We start from the raw sequence: 16,633 nt of genomic DNA, 5'->3' as shown, positions 1-16,633 counted from the left end.
ATCCAACGCCATTCCGTTGTTTTGTCAATGAAACAGCCACACATAAGGAGGACAGTTGTGTAAAAACGTTCCATTATTTACGTTAGTTCCCCTGCATGGCAAGAGACGGTTTGAATCCTGACACCAACAGGCTATATATATGTCCTGTCGTCTTTCTTTGTTAGAGTGGAGTCCACATTTTCCTGTTTTCTTACCCTGTAACAGAAGGTACCAGGAAATGTCCAGTTCTCGGGAATCTGACACACTCATCCTCCACTTATCCAACTGCATGGAAATACTAAGACATAAATACCTGTTTGATTTCAGCTTAATTCTAAACTGTTCAGACAGACTCTAAAATACACCAATATTCTACAACCCACAGTGACACAGTGACACATCCCAAAAGCAGAACACCTCCCAACAACAACACTCTGAACTCTAAACAAACAGACCTGCCATGTCATCATTCTGTTACAAATGGCATGCTATTCCATGTAATGATGACACATCCCTGAGAAATCCTTTCCCAAGGTCAGAGAAGTAAAGCATTGTATTGCTCTTAGGCTACCTGGCTAAACTCTGCACCAAAGCATTGCATAACCATCACTTCATCCCTTAACCCATCAGCCTTTAAAGGTACCTAGAGTCGCCCCCCGTCCCCTCCTCCCTCCCAGTCGGTTATGTAACCATCACTGCCTTCCCCTTCAAGGAACAGAGAAGCTTGGAAGGACAGTTGTATAAAGATGGGTCAAAGGTAAACCCAGTGCCAGCCTACTGTTGGGTTTACCCAACAGAGAGAGAGAGAGAGGGAGAGGGGGAGAGGGGGAGAGGGGGAGGGAGAGAGAGAGAGAGAGGGAGGGAGGGAGGGAGAGAGAGAGAGAGAGAGAGAGAGAGAGAGAGAGAGAGAGAGAGAGAGAGAGAGAGGGAGAGGGGGAGGGAGAGAGAGAGAGAGAGGGAGGGAGGGAGAGAGAGAGAGAGAGACCAAGAGGCAGACAGAGAGAGAGAGAGACCAAGAGGCAGACAGAGAGAGAGAGGGAGAGAGAGAGAGAATACGTTAGGCTTTCTATGTCTTTCTTGCTAGATCAGGAAATGGTTCTGAATGAAGCGTCAGTTCGATGGGGGATGTCCTAGCAAGATTGACAAAACAATGAGACAACCCAGGATCAGTCGAGGGTGTGATCCATTTGACAGGCTGGGGGGGGGGATGCAATCTCAGTTCCAGGCTACAAGTCCGACTGTTTATATTCTGTAGGGATAGGGGGCTGGGTGGCAGGCTAGTGCATTGGAGGATCGAGACTTTCATCCCCATATGCCCAACGCATCTTTCAGCTGGCTGCGTTCAGAGCTTCAGGGTTCATCCCTGCTGCCCTCTGGCTGTCTGACGAGATGTGTGGTGGAGTCTGTCGCAGCCACAGAGGGAGACAGAGCTGTCATACTGTAAATGAGAGCAGAAACGACATTGACAGGATGGTCGTGTGAATGTGTGTGTGTGTCTGTGTAGCAGTAACAGCTGGGGCTGACACAGCGTTTTTTGTAACAAAACGTCCTGCTGCCACTTTTGGCCGCCCCAGACATAATTTATTTAATTTTTTTTTTTTTTGCTGGGTCATAACCCTTCAAGGCAACCATAAAATAGAGTCAAACGGCTAATCCAGGTTATTTTGCGAAAGAACAGGGCTCACAATGGGTGCGAACAAAGGAGGTGTTTAAGGTAGTTGCCCAACATCCTCCACTGGATTCCAAATAATTGTCCCTGTCACGGCTCTGTAAACACCCTGATCGGCCTGCTTGTTTACTGCGACACCGGGCTGATTCACACTTCAGGAACGCATGAGCCTGGGCCAAACACACCGGATAATCTTTACTTTATTGTTCCCAATTTAGACGAGGCTTAAAAGCCTCATCCAATTAGCCCGATCACTGCCTGAAGCTTGCAATTACGTCTGTGACCTAAACTTTGTTTAAAGCCAGGGCTGGATTTTAGGTAGGCAGGATGACAAAGAGGCTGTGCACTTTGGCATAACTGCAATGAAGCCATTGACTTGTAAAGGTTAATCTTCAGCGTGTTTGCTTACATGCCTGTTTACTTAAGCTAGTCAAGTCAATTTGATTTGACTTTTTGATTTGCCACAGTTACAGTTAATCAAAAGACTTCACAGGCCCTCATTATACGACACTCAATAACCCTGAACCAAAAGACAAGTGAAAACCACACGAATCAACCATGAGAAGGAATAAAGTGTGATCCCTCCTTCCAGGGATCGTTAGAAGGGCAAATGCTCTAATAGCTGTAGCAATGATATAAAGATCACTATTAAGGTTTGAATTGCAGAACACACAGGAATGCAGTTAGATGTTCTGTTCAGTTAGCTAGCTCCATCGTTTTGTCTTGGTGAGATTGACGTTAGAGGAATTACTGTGGAATCCTCACCAGGCATTTCTGTGCGGTTGTATGACTGAATGCAGTGTCTCTGCCTCGGCTCTCCCTTGCATTCTCAGACTGTGGCTGCTGTTTAGCAAACTTGCGACGGCACAATTTGAAAACATTCGGTTTCGACTCAAGTACCTCCTGCTCAACGGAAACCCACACGCTGTAGTATTTACACTGTGTCAATGGATGGTCCTCCCTTTTATCTAAACATCCCAGGAGGCATGCAGCTCCCACCACCTCCTCCTCCACATCCTCCCCCACTCACTCCTTTATTCAACGGTGCTGATGAGGTGCAAAGCGGGATAGGAGTCCTAAACAAGATTACGTTCCCATGAGAGCCGGCTGCTGACCAGTGCAGAGCGAGCTGCAGACGATGGTGGTTCTGAATCTAGTAGAATCAGGAGCAGTATCCAGTATACAAACAGATGATGCTGTATCTGTGTAACCTTGTGGCATTGGGTCATCAACCTTTTAATAAATACAAAAAATAATATATGTAAATATAATTAGAAGTACTAGTTTAAATATAGTCCATATGTATGTGCGAAAAAAACACAAGAAAGATTCACCAAACACCATTCCAGCAGATGCACTTGATCCTGTCTTTTCCCGACGCACACTTGGCTGAATGTCGCCCCCTAGTGACAACCAGGGCAAACAGCAGCAGAGCCAACCGTCTAACTCTTTTCCTTCTTCCCCGGTTCCTGTGCCTGCAGCGGAGGGCGAGCCAGGCCAGCGGGGAGCAGACGTGGACACGGCAGGCCAGCAGCTGAGGCTGAAGGAGCGGCGCTTCTTTGAGGAGGTGTTCCAGCACGACGTGGACATGTACCTCTCCGCCGCACACCTGGCCATCCGGGAGCACCGACGACGTGAGTCCACCCTGACCCTAACCCTAACCCTAACTCTAACCCTCTCATCCAAACAACAGTCTGTCTGTCTATTAGGACCCCTTCAAATGGAACTTAACACAATCCAACACACACTGGAAAAGACAGACCGCCATGCATAATAACAAACGCACACCAATACAAACAAACATACGCAAACAGCGATAGAGACACACACTCACACACGGAGGGAGGCAGACAGACACACCCAAACAACAACGATGCACACACAAACATTGACACAGTATCTCTCCAACACACACTTTAATTGATTTTACTTGCATGGGCCAGCTCCCATCGGCAGCATATCCTCCATGGAGGTGAACGTGGACCTTCTGGACCAGATGGAACACTTCGACATCTCAGACCAGGACGCCTTCGATGTGTTCTTCAGCTCTGGAGAAGAGAGCATGCTCAACTCTCCACTGCCAGGTACGGAGCTGAGAGAGGGACGGGGAGATAAGAGAAGTTAAGCAGAAATATATTAAAAAAAACAAGCTTTAGGACAAGAGTGAGAGAGAAAGGTTTTGCTATAAACTTTTTCTTTGGCTAAGTGAGAATTTAACAATGTTTGCTTTGTTTTCTTTGCTTGTCAAAGTGGTAGTTAAAGTTGACACTAACACTGTGTCTATAGATTCCCACAGTGTACATGTCTGGCAGGTATGTCACGTGTGCAATTAACACACAAAGCCAGACAGATAACATCATCACCAAGAGACCATAGAGGGAGTTCATGAGAGCTGAGCTTCACATTTAGGTCAACATTGCTACTATGTCTGTTTACATGGATGTCTAGCTGCTTCTGGTCTATTGGCCACTGTAGGCCAATGGCGGGTACATCATCATGTACTTATTCAGCAGAAACTTTTATCCAAAGCAAACATTCAGTCAAAGCTGGAGCAACTACACCAGTAAAGGTCAGTCTTTTTTGTATTTTTCAAAGTCATGTTTTTTAAATGTTATGTTTTAATCCAACCCCCCAAGGTCAGGCGCCCGGGAACAACAACAACAACAACCACCACGGCGAGGTCGTCCACCACGGACTCTTCCGCCACGTGCTGGAGGGGCTCGACGGCAAGTCCCGCGTGTCCTCCACCTCCTCCGAGTCCTCCACCAACAGCCAGAGCCCTGCCGCCAACGGCAACGGCAGAGACACCCCCCTGGCGTCTCTGTCGGACGAGGAGGGGGAGGGGACGGGGGGCAGCGGGGGGCTCTACGGAGCTACGCCCACAGAGAGAGACACATCAAAGGCGCCGTCGGCCGCCTCCACGACGACCTGAAGATGGACGTGACCGTCGGATCCGAGACACTGTGGGATGGCTGCAAAATGAGCGCAGTAGAGGGAGAGCCACGGAATGTGTGTGGGTGGATGTGTGTGTTGGGGGGGCGGGGGGGGGTGGGGTACAAATGAAACTTCTCAGATATCGTTGAACGTCTTCCAAACACAGTTTTTACTACGCAGGTCTACAGCCCAAAGGTTAGGCTGAATGTTCTGAATGGTCTTTCTTCCCTGCTCAGAGGAAAATGTTTCTTTTGATTTGTGATGTGGGAGCTCGATGACGATTAGTGTATAATTATTTCTGGGGATAAGGTACTAGAATTTTGATTTGGGATGAAATATAGTGAGTATACATTCCCAGTTTCGTTTTGTAAAAAAAAAAATATGTATACTATTTTCTGTACAATAAAAACTGTGATGGATGTGGAAGCAAATCACTGCCATAATGTTTTAGTTTCAAATATAAATATTTTTTTTTTATCATTTCACTTGAACTGAGACAACTTTATATGCCATATTTGAATTACAAGAGGTAAATGCAAAACGAATAAATTCTAACGACCTAGTTTTCAAACTGTTGTATTGCAATGTTATGAAATGGCTGCATTCAATGGCTGAAAATAGAAATTCCATTCCATGTACAAAATTCAATGGCTTTTCAATTCAAAACATTATGGTTTGTGATTTGCTTCCATCAAAAGACAAATTCACCAAAATATCTTATGAACGACTTAAAACACACCAATTAATCTTCTAAAGCTTGGATTTAAAACAACAGATAATCTTGAAGATAATCTTCCTTTCAGAAATGTATTTTATCTTCCTTCTTATATTATTACTTAAGAATAAAAACGTACAAATACAGTGGATTCTTGTTCTCTAAACTGTTCAAAGGGATTTTTTTCTATTTTAGAATAAATCTTCTCTGTAATCTTGCCTTCGGGATAGAAAGTCCCCACACAGAGTTTACAGTATTTAAACAAATCCAGCAGGTTTTCAAAATCAAACGTCGAAATGATGTAAAAAAATCATTTTAAAATCAATTCTAAGTGTTCAGTGGACAGGAAAGTTAAGATGCGGTGGTCGGTGGCCATTATTCTGCATGCAGCAACACATGGAAAGATCATAAACACAGACCTGTCAAGGCATTATGTCCAACACATGACAATGTTTGCAATGTTTTAAGGAGTGACAAAAAGGCAAAGGGACTCTTCTGACCCTTGTACATCTAGATGTCCTAAATCATGATTTGTGTGGCGCCTCGAGGACTTACTCATTGCACGCTGCACGGTAATTATGTTTGCGTGATAAATGCAAAGTGTTCTCCCCAGAGGCTATAGTTGACAAATGTGCAGGAGAAGACCCTACATTGCGGTTTATTTCTTACCATACTATATACTGATGTGCAACACATTATACCTTAGTGTAGTGTTGGCCTGCAGGACAGGTCTAAAGTGCGCTATAAAGTTTGCCTAATTGTGCATTTGGCCTGTACGAGAAAAGTATTTCAGATAAAAAAACAAAATTCTTACAATCTTAAAAAACAACATCCCCAGTATTTGCATATACTGCACATTATAACAAGTGGCTTCGAGCAACGAGGATAGGCTGGAACCAATGAGGGAACGTTAAGTACTTCTAGTTCATATATATATCCTCCTACCCCACTACGCGGTCAGCCTGGTGCAAAGTAAAATTAAGGAAAAACAACATACATTAAGAAAGTTGTTAAAATTTGAAAAATAATGAAGATCAACTGAACAAAATCAATCTGATAAAAAAATTCTGCGACTTAGAACTTGGCCTACAACGCAGTGGTAGATATTATCTGTGACACCTGTTATTATGAACATGTAGAGTGTAAAGGGGAGGGGTTGTCGAGATTGGATCATAAGTCAGGAGTGTCGGAAGCGAGTTACAGTCACCTGGGACTTCTTGAAAGGCATCATGGTCTGGCTTGCTCTACTGGTAAGTTCAACGAAATATAGACCTAGTATGCTAAGAATAAGTCTATTTAGGAAATCACTGACTAATGACTTAGATACAATTAAACATTTCAAGAAATTGACTTTTTTTTTATTAGAATTGTAGAGCATGGCTAATTTACTTAAATCATTTTGATAGGGTTAATAATAGGTATAACAAAAACATTGTAAGACTGTGGGACCTGGTCACTTAATTTTTCAAAAAAAATTCTAGATCCTTAGTGAGAAGTAACACTAAAATTAAAGGCTTTCGTGGTGGCACCTCTGAAACACACTTTTTGTGTGTAATAGGCCAAGGGATTCCATGGAAAAACAAATTGCTTCCAAAGAAACACTAGAACCGGTTTGGCTGCAGGTCCGTCTTGTATTTAGATACTTCATTGTCCCTTTCAGTGTTGTGCTCTGCTTGGCGTGACCAGCAGCTCCGAGCTCATGATTCGACGGAGAAGGGCATGGATCATTGACAGCTTTACTTTGGAAGAGGGGCACCCAGGCCCCTTCCCCTATGAACTTGGCAAGGTAATGGGCAACACAGGTGTCCCTTCAGGATCACTCAATAAATGTTAACCTATTCTTAACACACAATTATAAATTTGTTTCTGTTATATTCCTCATGTCGTTATTATCATTCTTTTTTTTTATGCAAGTAAAGCCCCTCTTTGTTGATCAACTACTAATTTATTCAGGTGTATCTGGTGTTAACCTGGCTACTTTAAAGTGAAACACACCACCACACGATTATTTATTATCATTTAGAATATGTCTCCTCTCAATGTTGAGCACTTAAAAATAATGATTTTCTGACTATAAATGATTGTTGGATGTTGTAGATTAAAGTGGTGAGGTCTTACCAAATCACTTTTGAAATCTTTGGCATGGGAGTGGATGAGCATCCAGAAGGGGTCCTCACCATAGACAGTACGACTGGCATCCTCAGTGCCCACAAATCTGTGGACTATGAGGAATTGAAGACACTCAAGGTGAGGGATCATTATATATTCAATCTGACCTGTGATTGATTTAAATTGATGAATTGATGTGTCGAAAAGATAACCTTACCTTGGATGTCTATTTTTGCAGCTGAAATTATTGGCCTCAAAGGACGATAAAACCCTGGACACAAAGTTAGGAATTGAGATATCAATATTGGACATCAACGACAACCCACCGCGCTTTCAAAACGACCTGTATGAAGTCACCGTTGAGGAAGCTGTAGCTCAAGGTACATCCTAGCCAAAAAAGCAATCGGTACAAATTGTTGGTTTATTTGCTACCAAAAAAATCAAAATGTCTCGTTTATATTTCTTGGTGCTATAGGAACAAATCTCCTGAGTGTGTTGGCAAATGACAGAGACCAACCCGAAACACCTAATTCCACCTTCCACTATGAGATCGGGACTGTTTCCCCGAAACCACCCAATGCCGAGTTTGTTATGGGGCTGTCTGGTCAACTGTCATTCAGGGGTTGTTTGGATTATGAGGTATGTGTGTGTGTGTGTGTGTGTGTGTGTGTGTGTGTGTGTGTGTGTGTGTGTGTGTGTGTGTGTGTGTGTGTGTGTGTGTGTGTGTGTGTGTGTGTGTGTGTGTGTGTGTGTGTGTGTGTGTGTGTGTGTGTGTGTGTGTGTGTGTGTGTGTGTGTGTGTGTGTGTGTGTGTGTGTGTGGGGTCAACATGCAATTGACTCACAGATTATTTCCATTGCGTAGTGGGTGGAGACAGGTTAAACCAGAGTGTCTATTTACGCTTCAAATGACGAGTAACCACAGAAGAGAGATGGAATGTTGACATAGAGCGTCTGAGTATAAATTGGTCCATCGTGAGCGATTCTGTGCAGGAGCAGAGTTTGCTTACCACCAACCCCTCATGGTTTATTCTGCTGAGCAAAAGAGGCATACAAAATTTATTAATGTCTTGTGTTTCCTGCTATTTGATTCACCAAATGTATTCAGGTGGGGGATGTGTACAAAGTGTTGCTGGTGGCTAAGGACCATGGTGAAGTGGTGAGTTTGTCGAGTACCACAACAGCCCTGATCCACATCCAGGACGGTAATAATCACCTTCCAGTCATCACCGGAAAGACAGTAGGTAGTCGCCACTGACCACTTAATGTTGAAAGTTGAGATGTTGATTCTAATGACAATTTTCTGCAGCCAATCATTCAAACACTAAAATAAATGTTTGGCCATGTTTGAAACCCAGTACGGATCCAAAGTGGCTCTGGTCCTGTCCAAACCTGGCTAAAGCACGCTTCTGGTGATCCAATCAGAAGTCTGCAGCTCTGAGTACACCCAGTTGTACCTGGCGTTAGAATGGCATCAGTCCACATTAGTCTCAAGTGACTCAAGTCACTTTCGATCAGACGTCACTTACCTGCTTAACATGCAAGCAACATGTACATCATTTCCATTTGCAAAAACCAAATCATGGTTGTTTTAAGTGGCGGGGAGGAAGCTATGTACCTCAACATGCATCATCTGCAGTCAATTAAAAGGAGAAGCAGAAATCAAAACCAATTACTTTTTACCAATTACCAAATTGCTCAATATGTTCAACGCACTCAGCATTTCGGAATGTTCAGACATCGTGGATTAAGATTTATATTGACAGAGGAATACATCTGCTGGCGTACTTCCACGTTTTGGGTGCATTCACACCTGTATTTAGAGCTGTCCACTTGTGATCGGATCACCAAAGGAGCATAATTAATGCCAAGTGTGAACAGAGACACCAACATTTTATCAGTTAAAGAAAAGGACCAAAGGACATGATGTGTTTTCCTCACCCTATACACACAACAGGGCACTATGACTGTGAAAGAGGGGGAGACTGGCGTGGTTCCCCTTCGTCTGCACGTCGCAGACAGAGACCTGGAGCACACGCCTGCATGGAATGCCAAGTACACCATTGAAGGCGACACGGGAGGGAACTTCAAGGTGGAAACGGACCCAATCACCAACGATGGAATCCTCACAGTCTTAAAAGTGAGGCAGATGGGCGGCATGCCTATCATTTTTACATAACCGCACCTAGGACGCCACAAAATGCAAATACAAACATACCAAAGTAAAGTGTGCCATCTTGGAAAGTTATAAATAACTTTAATCTATGCGCGGGTGAAATGTATTTTTATCATAGATAAGAAACAGACTCCTCATAAAATAGTTTAAAGTAAGTAAAACAAAGTTTATATTAAAAGGCCTATTATCCATAACCGACATCTACTCCTCTCTAGCCCTTGGACTTTGAAGAGGTCACAGAGAGGGAGCTGCTCTTCTCAGTAGAAAATGAGATGCCGTATTACTCGTGTAAGGTTAAAGCAAGGCCCACGTCCGGCCTGTGGGAGGTTGACACCAGTGGCGGTCCAGCCGGCCCAGTGGGGGCGGGGCCAAAGCCGGACTCCCTGAGGGTCACCATTCAGGTGGAGGACATCAACGACCCCCCGATGTTCACAGTGCTGGTCCACGAGGCCGGGCTGGTGGAGAACGTGGCCATCGGTACCTACGTGCAGACGGTCACTGCTGTGGACCCTGACTCCAGTCACGCCAGAGACTTTGTGTGAGTAAGATAACATTCTTGTGATGACTTCATCTATCTGACTTTAAATCATTGTTTCGATTTATTCTGATGCTTCAGTTGTAGCTTCTAAGAGAGGTTGACATCTAAGATCCATTGTTTAAACTGATAGGTATAAGATAGGTAAAGATCCAGGTGACTGGCTGAATGTGGACCAACATACAGGCGTCATTACAACAGCCAAACGCCTAGACAGAGAATCCCCCCATGTGGTTGACAACATTTACACTGCAATCCTCCATGCAGTGGACAGCGGTAAGCAACACATCCCGTCACGCATGGACCTGCACTTTAGCCTTTCTTGTAAAGCGTCTTTCAAATGGGTTTTCATAACAACAAAGATTGTGGGGAACTTCTACAATAATAAATGTAAGTTGATTTACAAGTGTACTGTGTAACATAATACAATATAACAAAATACTAGCAGTATATGAGCAGTAAATAAGTAAATCGTACATTACAGCAACAGTCACACATAGTAAAAACACAGGAGTTTTACTAGGATTCAAAATCCCTTTTAAGTGGGTGGGGCCAGACAGTGCAGGTAGGTTGTAGTTCGGCGAGGCTAGACAGTACATGTAGGTTGCATACCTGTCCTACGGTGTAGTCAAGGGATTGGCAACTGGCCGCCCGCATCCTCACTCAGTGCGGCCCGCATCCTCACTCAGTCAGGCCCGCACATAATAAAAAAAAATAAATAAAAAAAAGAATAATAATAATTGATCGAGTTACAGAAAACTTGGTCAAGAAAGATGAGAAGAATTCATGGAATTCGAAGGCAAACCCATGCGTCTAGTTTGCTTAGAAGCGACATCAGTCATTAAAGATATCCACTTAAGTCACCACTACAACTACTACAACTGCTTGTGGGGTTTGATTTCATTGAGTTGTTGCACTTAATGTTGGGCCACTGTTTTTCAGTTTTTTGACTTCATTGAATGATGATATATGTGAGCCCTTTGCACTGATAAAAATACTGACCATTCATGTGGCTGTTTGAGCATGGAAAACATGAAATGAATGTATGTTGGTTCAATTAACATACTGTACATAGGTTATGATTCTGGATGATTTTTTAGGTAGTGGCCATCCCCAAAATGCACCAGAATACAGGAAATCATATCTACCAAATTCAAAATTGTGTAGCTTCTCTCAGCTCACGTTTAGTTGAAGTGTGCAGTCATGTGGCCCTCCGATGGTTATGATGAAAAATGTGGCCCTCTTTTTCATGAAAGTTGCCCATCCCTGGTGTAGTCTTTTGACTGTAGGTGAAAGCCGACTTTTCACTATTGAAAAGTCAGATTTTAAAAATGTTTTTTTATAACCGCAATATCTTCCCCACAGGTTTAAATACTGCTCTAACGTTTGCTCTTTTTCCTGTGGCAGGCGAGCCCCCTATGACAGGCACGGCTACATTGCTTCTCCATGTGTTCGACCAGAACGATAATGCTCCGACGCTCTCAGTAAACAACGTGGTGGTGTGTATCGGCGACAGCCCCACCAGCACCAACCTCACGGCCCTGGACCCGGACGATGTGCCCTTTGGAGGACCTTTTACATTTGAACTCCTGGGAGAGGTCGAGGGGAAATGGAGCGTGGATCCCTCACATGGTCAGATCTAGTGAAGACAAGAGGGTCAAAGGAACAGGAGGAAATATATGCCAAAGGCACAATAACTGTCTTTCTCCATTTCTGCAGGCTACAAAGTGAACCTGGTGAAAGAAACTATTGTGCATTCTGGCATACATATGGTGGAGCTCAAGATATCTGACCTACAAGGCGCCTTTGCCGTAAACAACGTGTCTGTGACTGTGTGCGACTGCACGGCCACACCCTCCTGCAGGGAGCGCAGGGCCTCTTCCTCCACCGTTGGCTTTGGAGCAGCTGGCATCTTGTTCTTTGCCCTGCTTGTACTCATGAGTAAGTTACTGATTCCCTTCTTTTGCTTTAAGTTGTATGTGTAAAGTGTATCATTTTTTTCTTGCAGATTGGATACATTTTGGGAGTTTATTTAACTAATGAGATAATCATTACTGATCATTTATCTCTGATCTAAGAGTAACTAATTTGCTAGTATTGCTTGAGTGGCCAGTATGCACGGTGTTGATTTGAATTCTTTACAGACAATTTTCAGAAGAACGTAAGTGCTGTTGTTATTTGTCTTTGAAGGCTGACAGAACCCCACCTCCAACAACATGATATATCTAAACAAATACAGTATGAGGTGAAAGGCGGTGAAATGCCCTGTTGACCCAGACTTGAGCTGCATTTGCATTTGTGAGACTACCTAACTTAACAAAACATCCAAAATATTCAATATGTATAACGTGTCCCTCAAACAGTTACACTGATGTTATCATTCTTGATGACATGCAAGAAGGATTTCACCTTTTTGAAGACTGATCTGCCAAATGGAGAGTCACTACTCTCATCCAACGTTGAGATACCAGGAACAGATTGCAAGGTTATACAACAAAACCAATCAATGATGCAGTGTTATATCAAGAGGCCTACATGCCAAAGAAATCCTCACATCCTAACATTTGTGATTCCTTTGCCAAGATACCTACCAAACCACCTACAAAATTCTATCTACCGGTACATGATTTTGTTGAAAGAATGCAGCGCACATCCTCATTCAAGGTGGGTATCAACAAGTGTGAGTTGTGATAATGGGAAAGTCAAAATCACAGTTTCTAATTTATTGCTTGTCTTGTTTCTTGAAAGGCCGTGCAAGAAAGCTTCCATCAGCAAGATTACTGGGAGTATGTAAGTTTTAACATTCACAATGGCAGAAGAAATATTAAGACCCCACAATTAATATGACCAATTATAACTGATCGCCATTGTTATAGCCTTGGGTGTGTTCTTTTTTAGGATGCATAAAAAATGTAGAACTTGTTTTACTGATTGAAGCCCCATTTATAGCTGGAACAAAAGAGATAGCGATATCTTTTTTCTGACCAATTATTAAAAAGTAAAGTATTTGAATATCATGACCAACGTCCATTACATCATTCAGCCAACAAATTATATGGAATTTCCAAAATCCTCTGAATTCTGTAAAGCAACCACTTGTCACCACAGAATCAAAGATGGAGCACACACATGTACCAATACCAAGAAGGCTCAGCCAAGTCAGGCTTCCTGTCAGATGGAGGCCTCCTGGAACTGCTTCAACAGGTTTGTTCCGTCTAATGTCCTAACCAATCAGAAGCATCTTACAGCAACTCTAACCTGAACTCAATAATGAAAGGTTTGACCTTCACTCCCCATAGAGAATGCAACTTGTCCAGGCCACGGAGGATGATTTGCATGACTATTACCCACACCTGTATGCTGATGAGGGGGATGATGCAGACCCACACAATGACCTAGAAAAGATCGACATTTTAGAAGCAGTCTTCGGTCATGGACAGCTTGATGACCTTGGCCCACGTTTTAAGGGACTAGCATCAGTTTGTACACCAGCACAATAGGGAATATGTTTGAATCAACCTCTGCAATCACATTTTCTCAGTTACCTGGTAACATTTTATATAATAATGCAAGCTGCATCTGTGTATATACAAACACTACATTCTAGACTCAGTTACGCTTTTCATCCAAGTTGTGTATAGATTTTGACGTTAAACCAGAATGATGTACAGCTTATTCACGCATGTATGACAATGTAAATAAATATAAAAAATGGTTTAATTTAGACTCCACAACTGAAGTGCATCCAACGAATATTCATGAGTTTAGACCATCTCATCAAGTCATTTCAAACGAGCCCCGTAAACTATTCGATTCCCTTCCTGATGAAGGACATTTACCTTTGGACAATCAATTCTATCCTAACGTTTTCTCGCAACCATTACATGCATCTGGCACTTCTTAAATAAAGAACATGTTGTCATATACGGTAATTTAATAATGAACTGTTTCAGAACACATTTCCACCATCTCAATTCTCCAAGATGAAAACAAAAAAAATAAATTAAAGTACAAATCGTGTTCCACTAGTGGGAAATCCCTTCTAAAACAGTTTTGAAGAGTTCACATTAAGACAGACATGCTATATAAATAATTGGCATAAATAAACGGCATGCCTTCAGGCCTGATTTTTTTTTCTGTTCCAGTGTCAGAAACTTAATTACATTGATCTGGAGTCAAATTATTCTCCATTAATACAAATTAGTCCCAAAAACCACATTGGGTTCAACAGAAAAACCAAGACAAAAAGATACTCAAATGAAAACTGGATTCCTCTCCTCAATAATGTTAGACTATTGAACTACTCGTGGCCCATTTACAAAAAAGATCATTAAATAAATAAAATTATTCACACTCTTCCACTGCCCACTTTAGGCGGGGCAGGCTGCTCCGTGCCAGACTGGCCTCTGCGGGCGCGGTACCCTCTGAACCCCCGGCCCCTCAGGAAGCGCCCAGGAACGCCAAAGGTCTCAATGTTCAGCTTCTTCTCCTCCGCCCAGGTGGTCCTTCTGAAACACAGGACGCAAGGTCACCATGGTTCCCTTTTCGATTTTAGCAATTCGACACATTCAAAGACTTGTTGAATGGTTACCGGGGTTTGAGGTCTGAGGAGATGTTGTCAAAGAAGCACTTTGCCTTGTCGTAGCACTTCTCCACAGGGGAACTCTCGGGGCTCTGGTTCTCCTGGACCTCCACACCAGGTTCCACCTTCTCCTCCCCATCTGGAGGGACAAGCACTTGATCTGGTTTGAGCTTCATGGAAGATGCTGTGGTTTGGATCAGGTATACATCGTACGCTCACCTGAAGCCTCCTTTACGATCTCATTTTTGTTGAACTCAGCATTGGCAGTTTCAAAGTCAAAATCCGACTCAAACTGCAAGGTGGAAGGCTTTGAGTTCTTCACAAGCAGCTGGCCTCGGCCCCTGTTCCTGGACCTGCGGCTTCCTAAAGCAGGGAACCAGACTCAGACACTCTTTTTGAGGGAAGGGAAAGCACTCCATTAGATTCCATACCTTGTTTTCTTCTTGGCCTTTGATTTTCATCATTGGTTTGTTCTTTAACCCTGTTTGCATCGGTCGGTGGCGCTACTTGACCTGGGAAATAAGTCCAGGGGAAATGCAACTAAGGAACTGCATTTTACCAGGTACAAGCCATTCCAAAATAAAAGAAATCTGTAATCATATGTTTAGATGTTCCACCTGAGTGGCGGAGGTACCAATAAACCATCTGGAGTACGACATCACTATAGGCAAGATTCTGAAATGACTTAACACCAACCAGGTGGCAGAATAGAGGCCTTTAACCCAATAAGCAAGTTTCGATTTCTGTTCATAGGCAGGATAAAGCGAAGACAGAGAAATGATGTCAGCTTACTGCTGGGAGCATTCCTCCTTAGTGGCTGGGGTCCATCTCGGCCGGGCCGCGGCGAGGGACGAACTGGCTGTCTGGCCTGCGGCTGGTTGGCCGGCTGAGCCCTCTTCTGGGCTGCGCTGGCCATCGGAAGAGTCTGAACAGCCTGCTCTACCATTGGGCCTCTTCTGGATGGGAGGCCCTGAAATCCTGGTGCTGGAAGACGGTGAATACATATAAAGCCTAGTACACCATCTACTGTAAAAGTGTTCAAAACATCAGACACAACCACAAAGGAGGGCTTTTGAAAAAGCCATGTTAGAGAGAGTTGATGCTATAAGACGATACCTAGTCCCAGGGCAGCTGCATACTGCTGGTTGAGTAGAGAGCTAGCAGCCAGCTGGTTGTAGGAGGGCATCATGTCCCTGTATTGACTCCAGCGTGGATTGTACGCACCAGATGATCCGCCGACAGATGACTATAAAATACACAGACGCACATTTATACAAATCATTTTTGACTAGACATTAGTTTAATTGGCTATCTGGCGCTATAAACACATACTTGAACAATAGCAGGGTCAGGAGGCAAGCCATGGTGTTGCTTCGGCGGTTCAGACACGGTTATATCTTTGATGTCACTGCCCCGGAAGATTATGTATTCATAAACGTCATCTTTGGGGGGAATTGGTCTGTCCGTGTGACGCCCTTCAGTCCCATATGATTTGACTGTTGGAAATACAGTAAGTAGGCCTAAGTGCATGCATAACGCGAAACTTGCATGTCCATAACAAACTAAATAAACATGACTATGGTGAATGGAAATAAATATAGAGATCTGCCCAAGGCCCACGTGGACGCACAGAAGCTGCTTACCTTTCGCTAAAGCCACTGTTGACTTGTCCGTGTCGACGGAGGACAAAATGCCCTCATAACGAATCTGGGCTTTGGATATTAAACTGATTTTACTGCCAATGTAAGGCGTACCTCCTCCGCCGCTCATATTTTCTCCTAGGTCAAAATATTATTAGTTGTTCTGAGCAATTTTCAACATGCAACAAACGGTCCCCTAAACACCTCACTTTAAGGTTTCTAATCCAGGTGCGCAATTATACAAACTCAATCACCTGTGGTTTAAATAAGATCGATTTGACCCGCCCCCTTCCTAC

General features: G+C 43.5%; 3 protein-coding genes across 6 annotated transcripts in view; 2 read left to right on the top strand and 1 right to left on the bottom strand.

Moving 5' to 3' along the window:
- The window catches only part of LOC130401939 (dysbindin domain-containing protein 2-like), a 12,892-nt gene extending 7,381 nt beyond the window's left edge, over nt 1-5,511 (top strand). The window contains exons 2-4 of the mRNA XM_056605982.1: nt 3,130-3,282; nt 3,592-3,732; nt 4,285-5,511. Of these exons, the coding sequence (XP_056461957.1) occupies nt 3,130-3,282; nt 3,592-3,732; nt 4,285-4,580 (590 nt within the window). The 3' untranslated portion in view covers nt 4,581-5,511. The remainder of the gene's footprint in view (nt 1-3,129; nt 3,283-3,591; nt 3,733-4,284) is intronic.
- Nucleotides 5,512-6,439: 928 nt separating this feature from the next.
- On the top strand, nt 6,440-14,042 carry cdh27 (cadherin 27). Of its 2 annotated transcripts, none has more exons than XM_056605703.1 (16): nt 6,440-6,547; nt 6,958-7,083; nt 7,395-7,544; nt 7,645-7,786; nt 7,882-8,045; nt 8,513-8,644; nt 9,362-9,544; nt 9,796-10,118; nt 10,249-10,391; nt 11,523-11,747; nt 11,835-12,056; nt 12,479-12,600; nt 12,699-12,779; nt 12,864-12,905; nt 13,224-13,319; nt 13,415-14,042. In XM_056605703.1, the coding sequence occupies exons 1-16, from the start codon at nt 6,527-6,529 to the stop codon at nt 13,613-13,615; spliced, it is 2,373 nt and encodes a 790-aa protein (XP_056461678.1). In that variant the 5' UTR covers nt 6,440-6,526; the 3' UTR covers nt 13,616-14,042. The 2 variants fall into 2 exon arrangements, with proteins under 2 accessions (XP_056461678.1, XP_056461679.1); XM_056605704.1 differs by having other exon boundaries at nt 12,864-12,901; nt 13,415-13,603.
- A 352-nt stretch (nt 14,043-14,394) lies between these two features.
- Nucleotides 14,395-16,595, bottom strand: LOC130401761 (protein LSM14 homolog B-like). 3 transcript variants are annotated; one of them, XM_056605707.1, is made up of 8 exons: nt 16,341-16,595; nt 16,030-16,193; nt 15,814-15,943; nt 15,490-15,681; nt 15,129-15,209; nt 14,917-15,060; nt 14,707-14,851; nt 14,395-14,620 (listed from the first exon to the last, which is right to left on the bottom strand). In XM_056605707.1, exons 1-8 carry the CDS (start codon nt 16,465-16,467, stop codon nt 14,464-14,466), a joined length of 1,140 nt encoding a protein of 379 aa, XP_056461682.1. In that variant the 5' UTR covers nt 16,468-16,595; the 3' UTR covers nt 14,395-14,463. The 3 variants fall into 3 exon arrangements, with proteins under 3 accessions (XP_056461682.1, XP_056461681.1, XP_056461683.1); XM_056605706.1 differs by having other exon boundaries at nt 14,395-14,623; nt 16,341-16,594; XM_056605708.1 differs by having other exon boundaries at nt 14,395-14,623; nt 14,707-14,836; nt 16,341-16,594.
- Nucleotides 16,596-16,633: the final 38 nt, after the last annotated feature.

The sequence above is a fragment of the Gadus chalcogrammus genome, chromosome 13 (assembly GCF_026213295.1).
Source record: "Gadus chalcogrammus isolate NIFS_2021 chromosome 13, NIFS_Gcha_1.0, whole genome shotgun sequence".
Classification (NCBI taxonomy): domain Eukaryota; kingdom Metazoa; phylum Chordata; class Actinopteri; order Gadiformes; family Gadidae; genus Gadus; species Gadus chalcogrammus.
The sequence above is the reverse complement of the archived record's forward strand: the minus strand, read 5'-3'. Positions and strand labels throughout refer to the sequence as shown.

What these genes read in the sequence shown, in the direction of transcription:
- LOC130401761 (XM_056605706.1), bottom strand. Translation starts at nt 16,467, where the DNA reads ATGAGCGGCGGAGGAGGTACGCCTTACATTGGCAGTAAAATCAGTTTA. An exon ending in CTGACCCTGCTATTGTTCAA is followed by an intron (nt 15,944 to 16,029) that starts GTATGTGTTTAT and finishes TGTATTTTATAG; the next exon opens with TCATCTGTCGGCGGATCATC. An exon ending in GATCGTAAAGGAGGCTTCAG is followed by an intron (nt 14,852 to 14,916) that starts GTGAGCGTACGA and finishes AACCAGATCAAG; the next exon opens with TGCTTGTCCCTCCAGATGGG.
- cdh27 (XM_056605703.1), top strand. Translation starts at nt 6,527, where the DNA reads ATGGTCTGGCTTGCTCTACTG. An exon ending in TGCCCTGCTTGTACTCATGA is followed by an intron (nt 12,057 to 12,478) that starts GTAAGTTACTGA and finishes TCCCTCAAACAG; the next exon opens with TTACACTGATGTTATCATTC. An exon ending in AGCGCACATCCTCATTCAAG is followed by an intron (nt 12,780 to 12,863) that starts GTGGGTATCAAC and finishes GTTTCTTGAAAG; the next exon opens with GCCGTGCAAGAAAGCTTCCA.